Source organism: Pezoporus flaviventris, unplaced genomic scaffold (assembly GCF_033815535.1).
Source record: "Pezoporus flaviventris isolate CSIRO_AGI_PZ_B2104156 unplaced genomic scaffold, CSIRO_AGI_Pfla_v1 ptg000082l, whole genome shotgun sequence".
Taxonomy (NCBI): domain Eukaryota; kingdom Metazoa; phylum Chordata; class Aves; order Psittaciformes; family Psittacidae; genus Pezoporus; species Pezoporus flaviventris.
The window spans coordinates 2,071,604-2,079,878 of NW_026892630.1; the positions used below are offsets into that span (position 1 = coordinate 2,071,604).

At 40.8% G+C, this 8,275-nt stretch overlaps 1 protein-coding gene across 1 annotated transcript; it reads left to right on the plus strand.

The window, feature by feature from the left end:
* Positions 1-111: 111 nt before the first annotated feature.
* GCSH (glycine cleavage system protein H) lies at positions 112-7,285 on the plus strand. Its single transcript, XM_061475047.1, has 5 exons — positions 112-249; positions 3,647-3,726; positions 4,871-4,934; positions 6,456-6,587; positions 7,156-7,285. Exons 1-5 carry the CDS (start codon positions 120-122, stop codon positions 7,251-7,253), a joined length of 504 nt encoding a protein of 167 aa, XP_061331031.1. The 5' UTR covers positions 112-119; the 3' UTR covers positions 7,254-7,285.
* The last annotated feature ends 990 nt before the right edge of the window (positions 7,286-8,275 follow it).

The window sequence follows — 8,275 nt, forward strand, 5'->3', positions numbered from 1 at the left end:
CAGGCAGACGCCGACCCCGGGCTCGGGGCCGTTGCGCTGAGGGGACCCGTCACGGCCGCCCCTGACGCGCTCCCGTGGGGCGGGCGCTCTGCGCGGCTCCGCCCGCTCGCCGCTGCAAGATGGCGTTGCGAGCGCTCCGGCGGGTCGGGCCGGGCCTGGCGCCGCGCTGCCCGCGCCTCTCGCCGCCGCCGCCGCCGCCGCGGGTGCTCGCGGCCAGGAGGCTGGCCACCAGCTCGCTGGTGCTATCTGGTGAGCTGCCTGGGGAGCCGTCGGTCCCGCTCTGACAGAGCTGCCAGGAGGGGAGGGTGGGCTGCGGCTGCGGCCGGGCCGGCCTTGTGGGGAGCGGTGCCGCCGCCGCCCGGGGCTGAGGTGAGCCCCCTGCTCGGTGCGCGGAGCAGCGCCAGCGGTCGCTCTCCGCCTGCTGGCCCCGGCGAGCGCGGGTACTCCGTGTGCGGCGCGCACGGGGCCTGCGGGGAGCGGGGTGCCGCATCTCCCTGGGGCTGCAGCCGGACATCTCCATCCCGGGTGCCCGTGTGGGGACCGGGAGGGCCCCGCAAGATGGCTGAAGGCCGGCGAGGGTTTGTAGCCGCAAGGGGCAATGAGAGCGCGGTTTCACCTGCCCCTGGTGCTGACACCTTCCCGGTGCCTCCTCCCCTGAGGAGCAGGTTCGCCTCCGTTAGATGGCAGGAAACTTTTAACCTCCTATCCATGCTGCAGCAAAAAGCCAAGTGGCCCTGTCCCTTTTCAGCCTCAGCCAGGGTGCAGAGCGGGGCGAGCATGGAGACGTGAACTTGACAAAGGAAGTGGGTATCTTGTCAAGCGGGAAGCAGGATCCTTGTCTGAGGAGCATCAGTAGCAGGACCAGAAAGGGGCACAGCCGGGAGGAGGGAAGCCGGCAGCAATTAGTTTAGGTGTGCTGACAGGAAACCTGAACCAGGGTTTTAGGGCCTTGGGGCTGTTTGAGCTAAAGTTTGGCGCTGCCTCAGCAGCTCCTGTGCAGCACAGCTACAGAAAGGGTAAGGCAGGAGATGGGGTTGCACATTGGTGCTTGGTGTGATTTTGTACTTGAAGTAGTTAATTCTGAAGGTGTCTTCTGCTGTCAAAGCTCCCTGTGAGTGAAAGCCTGAAAAATATTGATACCCCAGCAAACAAATTTTGAAAAGGTAAAGAGGACAATATGCTATAAAAGAAATGATTGCCACTAAGAAAAGGTCGTAAACGTCCTTCCAGATAGGTTGGAAGACTATCTTTTTAAATGTCTTCTGCACCAAGTGAGAGGAATTATTAGTCATTAGTTGCAATTTGACTCAAAATCAGCTTTTTTTTTACTATTCTAATTGTTTAATATACCCACTGCTTTTCTGTAGCTATAAATTGAAACAAAACCATAAACTATGATTTTGTTTTAGGCAGAGAGGAAAAATGTTGTATGCCTCTTTGTGGAGGTGTGAGTTTTCCTTCACTCTTCAGATATATATTTATGAAATACTTAATAGATGCAGGCTAAGTTAAATGACGGTCTGAATTCGGAATGTGCTGGTTAAGCTGATAACAAGGTCCTGTTGAAATGAATGAAACTAGAGTAAATTTTGCTGCTTTCCTGGAAAAGAATGCTCACAGAAGAGACATGGTGTGCTTTGACAGTTCATATTTGTTTAGTTTGATTTATTTAGTGAGCTGATTACATAAGATCGAAGGTCAGATTTTGAGATTACTTATTAACTCTTTAATTTGACCTTTATTTACAGTGGTTTTGTTGCGTGCTTAGAATTGTTCAAGTCTAATTTTTTAATTTGTCCTTCAACAAACTTCAGTGTTCTTCCAGCTGTTGAGAACATTTTATTGCTCTGTTCTGAACTGATTGTGGAAGTCTTCTGGATTTCTTTTTATTATCTTTTTTTAACCTTGACTTATAAACTAATCATATGCTATATTGTTATCCTGCATAAAAAAAAAGACAGAGGTTGGCTTCGTTGTGACATGTAGTGTCACAGATGTTCACCTTGGGTTTGAGATTGCATCATTGTCCATTCTTATGGTTTGTTACTCATTTCCAAAGAAATTCCTGTGGATTTAATGTCATGACCTAAAATGATTTAAGACTTTTGGTTTCTTTTATTAGAATGTGTCCTGAGGGATTTTCGTAGGTAGAAATAGTGCTACCTGAAATTCTCTGGGGTTTTGGAAAATTTAGAAAATACTTAATATTTGCATTTTACTCTAAATTTTTTGTGTACTATACTTGCAAAAACATGTATTGCTCTACTGAGGTCTGTAAAACTTGGATTGTCTTCAAAGATAAACCACTTTACCTGAGACTTACTTCTCTTAAACATATTCAGACATAAATGAGAAGATCACTACAACTGAAACAGCTCAAAATATGACTGACTTAGAGAGGAAAGATTGTAGCAGGTCTACAGTGAGAACTTCTGTTCTCCTTCATGTGTAGACAATGGAGAAGGATTTGTGCCAGTGTAGTTTCTCCATCCAGCATAAGGAGTCCAGCCTAGAGGAGGAGCCTGAGAGGAGAATTTGGAACTCAAGAGAACGTCCAGCTGTGCTATTCTGGTGCTTGTCACACAGGGAGCTCTGTTTAAGAAGTTGTATTCTCCAGCTTCTAGCCCATCCCTTGCCTGATTGGATAGGTGCTACAAGTGAAAATTAAAAATAAGTTAATAAAAAAGGGGGAAAGTTCCATGTGGAAACCATGGAACTGAGAAAGCAGACAAACCAGGCTGAAAATGCTCCGAGTAAGAAAAGTTCCAGGTAAAATGTGAGTGAGAAAAATGTTACCTATTTCAGTGAATTCTTCTGAAGTCTCTCTGTATGACTTTATAGGAAGAAATAAAAGCTGGTACAAGCTGCCCCAAATGTTATAGATCTAAAATATATGTAGAATTGCCAGATTGCTGTGAAAAGACTGAACAGGGTCTTAATTATGCTGATTTTAAAACTATACAGAATAATCATGGTGTTCTTACAGTAACAGTGATAACAGCAAGCGCATTTTCTTAAGTAAGTTGTCTGGATGAGTAGCTTTGTTAATTTGGTCTGTATCAATTTGCCTCAATTTTCCACAGATCTGTGACAACATTAAGCTGGGAGAAATAGACTCTATAGGATGTATCAGGGGAGGGAAGGGAATCAGCCCCTTTTGCTAGGCTGCAACTTTTTTACTTCATGGCTCTGTAAGTACTTTGTGTAAGATGCTGTAGTGCTGACAGTTTCTAATGCGTCATTAACACTGGCCTTCCCTGGAATAATAAAGTGGTTGTCAGAAACAAGCAGTAAATATGCTTGAAAAGCCACGATGCCATCATAGGAATGAGTACACATATGCTTCAGACTTAGACTTTTGTTTGAAGTAGAATTACTACTTTCGCTCCTGTGTTTTATCAGTCTCTAGATGATTGCATGTCATAAAATACTCTCAGCGGAACACCTAGTGAGGTTCTGCTGCATCACTAAGAATGTCACGAGCAGAACAAAATGCTTCTGTAAATTTTATATCCTGTTTTCCAAGAAAAGCTAACAAAACAGACCTCACTAAAAAAGCAAGCACAGTTTGACAGTGTAAATATGTTACTGTATCTAAGTGAACAATGTCACTTATTTCTGAAATACCAAGTTTGTTTCATTTTAGCCCGCAAATTCACAGACAAGCATGAATGGATATCTGTTGAAAATGGCATTGGAACAGTAGGAATCAGCAATTTTGCACAGGTATCGATCCCTCCCCCTTTACCCAAGTCTGCAATATTTATTTATGCATACCTGTTCTTGTCCTTGCACCATGGACAGGTGGTTTTTTTTACTGTTTTTTACTGTTCTAACTGCATATGCTGTCTGCTAGGCATGATTTTTGGACTTGGATCTTTCACAGTTTTTGTGAATGTTGCTTCAGCATCCTGATAAATTCTTAATCATTTCAGATTGAGCCTATGGAGAGCTGAACTTGATGAGAAACTCAGTGGTTCAGCAGAATTCAAAACCTCCTCTATTACCCGAGTTCATAAAGGCCTGAGGAGTTTGTGGCTAGAGGATATTGTGCACTTTTTATGTCAAATTTCCCTTGAACGGGAATATGGTGCACTCCCTCTGGTTAAAGAACAATTGTGAATACTGGTACAACATGGCATATATTACTCTAGGTTAGGAATTCCTCTGGGTTGTTTTGTACTCGTGCAAGTACTTGATTTGGAATGGTCACAGGCAAATTCAGGTTAAGATTCACTGTATGTGAACCTTGAGAAACTGTTACATGAGAAGCTATCAGTGAAGTGGAATTAATGCTTTGTAGGACAAGCAGCATTTCCCATGATCTCTGTTTTTTCTAAGTAACACGAATACACTGTAAGATCTCTAGTCTTTTGTGAGATAGGGTACATTTGTCAGTGAAGAGGCAGGCGCCTGTTCTGGTTGAGCTGATTCTTGTGGTGATAAGGCTCCTCATTAAGTCTGTGAGGACAAACTGTCCAGCTGTCCATGTCTGGAGAGGAAACACTGGATTTTCTTTCAAACTGCACTGGAAGTAACAAAAAGGGTATTCCTCCAATCACTGGGATCATTGTCCTTTAAAACAATCGTTACTCTAGCTGATGTGAAGATGAGCTGATATATACATGCCTTGTAACTCAGCCTGTGGGTTATTAACACTGTAATACATGAACAGTAATTGGGCATTTAAAGCATTATTTTCCAAGTTAAATGTTTAAAAAGAAGTGGAAAAAAATATGTATGCCTAAAAGAATGAGACCTAATTTAGAGCCAGAGATTACATATATACACATTCTAGAGTTACTGTATCAGGTCTCTCCTATGTATAGTTTCTTTAATGTACGCTTTGTGCTTTTGTTTTTCTTTTAAGGAGGCATTAGGAGATGTTGTTTACTGTAGTCTTCCAGAAATTGGGACAAAATTGAGTAAACATGGTAAGTTTTGGCTCTGATTTCTAATGAAGTAAGTATTCTAGTCATCCCACTCACTCTTTGCAGAGATTAATTTTATGAAGTAATCTTTATGTTCATTAATACCATTACAAATCATCTGGATGCAAAACAAATCCAGGTTATTTCTACCAAAGAGCTTTATTTCAAATTCTCGCTGTCAGACCATTTGTGGTAGCAGAAAATACCTGCTTATTAAACTGTGAAGAAATTATTTTAAAAATATTTGAGGTTTTTTGGTAATGATTTTACCTATGCTCTGTTTTTAAAATATTTATGCTTTAATTTGGACTTGCTAGTGTTCAGGCTGGCTTATTTGTGATTCTGCATTTAGGCACTTCATGAGTTCTACAATGTGAAGCATCTAATTGATACCAAGCTCTAATTTTTCTGTGAACATACAGACTCAGTAATTTTGGGGTATCATCTGTAATCATAGGTTTTTGCTCATTAGCAATGTACAAATTGTTACATTTTAAATCATTCAGTTGGGTAGTTTTCTACGTTAGAAAAGGGTGGGCACTAACAGGTAGAAAATAAAAGCCTATTTACAGAGAGCTCTTTTGCTAGTATATGAAGAAAAGGTGGTCATTAGCTTTAGACATTGCAGAAAAAGAAAGTATAGTGGTAAAGTAGCAGGCCTCTCTTTTGCCATCCTACTTGTGGAATAGGTTCATATGGAACTGTTTTGGCCAAACCTAGTACATCACATTGAATGGTGAAACCCTAAACAAAAGGTCTTTTTGTTTAGGGCTTTAATTAACCAACTTGTAGTTTTATCTGAAGGAATTTCATTTCCATTTAGTTCTTTTCTACTTATTCTGGCTTTAGTCTAATTCCAAGCTTTCTCAGAACATGTTGTTCCCTGATTCCTCTTGCTCATGCCTATCTACTCTTGTGACAGCTCTGTGTTCCTCCGCCTGTGTCTTGTTTGCTTGTGGCTTGGAGTTACACTGCTCCAAGCATTGTTTCCATAACTGACTACAAAACAGAAAAAAGGGGAACGGCAGCTGGGTGACTCTATCATGGTGCTTGTGAATACTAATGTGTGCTTTCTGAGTGCAAACGTAGCACTCAGTAGTGTTTCTGAAACAAAACTGTCATTTCCCAAATAGTGGCTGTGTCTATTTTGTAACCGAATTACATATAAAAAGGTTTGAATTGTAGTTAGAGGGTTTATTTAGGTCTCTTGCCCCAAGGGCTGGAGGTGGTTCCTTCCAACCTGATATCAAACCATATGCTACAGGGCTTTAGCCAAAGGATCAGACTACGTGTAAGAAATTTCCATCCCTTCTGTAGTAGCCAGCTAGCTACTAGCATGAATTACCAAATTTAATACTGCTAATTGTTGTCATAAAGTTGGTGAATTCAATATCTGACAGTTTTCCTTGCTCAAGATCCAGGCATTGTTCGATGGCTAGGTCATCACCAGAACATCTGACTAAAAAAACCTAAAGTGCTTTGTATTTTCCTTTAAAAAATGTTCCACCATATTCTATGTTTCAGATGAGTTTGGAGCTTTGGAAAGTGTGAAAGCTGCTAGTGAACTCTACTCGCCTCTCTCGGGAGAAGTGACTGCAGTTAATGATGCCCTTGCAGATAATCCAGGGCTTGTCAATAAATCCTGTTATCAAGATGGTAAGATGTCATTTTTATCTTTGGATAATGAATACCACCTGGGTTCTTGCTAGCAAAAATGGCTCTTCAGTTCCTAGTTCTTTCCGTTCAATGGTGTGAAGATTTAAATGGAATATATTGAATACAGTTCAAGCGCAGTAGAATTTAACATGAAAGCATTAGTGTAGTCTGGTCTTTGCTGGCGCCTGTTTTTTACACCATGTTCTCTTCAGACATAGACTGTGGTTGCATTTAAATCTGTTTCCCTTCATCACATTTCTCTTCCCCTCTTGTAGCAGCTTATGATACCAAGAGGTCAGGCTGTCTTTCTAGACAGTGTCTCCTTGATGCCACTATCAGACAGTACTAAATTAGATAGCTGGTCTGGCTCAAAGGCCATTTCTTATGACAGGTTGGTTGTTCATTTTATAAAAAAAAAAAGTATTAAAACATTGTTTTGCCTGCACAAGAAATCCTGTTGATTGTACCAGTGTTAGAGGGCTTGTAGCCTACTGGGGGCACTTTTCTAAGACGTGAATGAATCTTTCTTGTAGGATATTAGCAACTGTTTTTCATTTCCTAACTTCAGGTTGGCTTATCAAGATGACTGTGGAAAACCCTGCTGAACTTGATGAACTGATGAATGAAGACGCCTATGAGAAGTACATAAAATCCATTGAGGACTGAGCTGGAATAATGAAATAAATCCATATAAAATATTTCAATATAGTTTGTCATCAATCAATGAAGTACAGAATATCCTGTTTTGGCAACCTGAAAAATCCCACTTGTGATCCCACATGTATACAGTGCCATAAATAATTACAGTGATGAAAATGTTTAACATCTGTATAGCTGCAAGGGTGTTTTACTCTGTCTGATTTATGTAACTTCAGGATGTTCTCTGTAATATATTGGGAAACAAAATTTATTTGCTAAAATACATACTTTCCAAGAATTATTTGACAATCAAGTTTATTAACAACAGCCTTAATATGCTAACAAGTGGACGCATGATTGTTCTCTTAACCTGGACTAGAGCTTTCGTTGAAATACTTTTCTAATGCTCCCAAGATACTGAAAAGGGGTGTCTGCCTAACCTCCTAATATTTTTCCTAATTATAGTTGCAGAGATAATACCAAAAAAAGAAGCCATATCAGCTACCTCTTTGCATGACTTTTACTTCTTTACAGAATTTATTAATCCTTTGTTTTCCTTTTTCACTGTACTATGTAGTCAAATAGTTCTGTCTTAGAGGCAGAAGGTGTGGTCCTTGTCTTCTGATTTATATGCTTTCTTAATACACAAAACTCATGTGATGATAGTTTATCAGCATTTTAAAGGGGATTGTTCAGGCTGTATCTTTTTTTGTCTAGTGAATAGTAAACACTACCTATGTCACAAGTAATTAAGGAATTCTACATTTTTTTTTCCTAGCAACTGGTGATTTCAGAAGGGTAGATATTTGTGGGAATTGTGTGATCAGTCATAGTTTGGCATGTAATGGCAGACACATGTAATGTGTCTGTCAGATCCAGTCGTCACACTGCTGTAAGGACATTACGGGCATGCAACTAAAACTTTCACTTGGCAAGCCATTAACTGAAGCAGCTGATCCCATTAGATGTAATAGTTAATGAATCTGCCAATGTGCATTCAAAGTTGCTGTGACATCTAAGGCTAAGGTTGAGTTATACAGACCTGCACT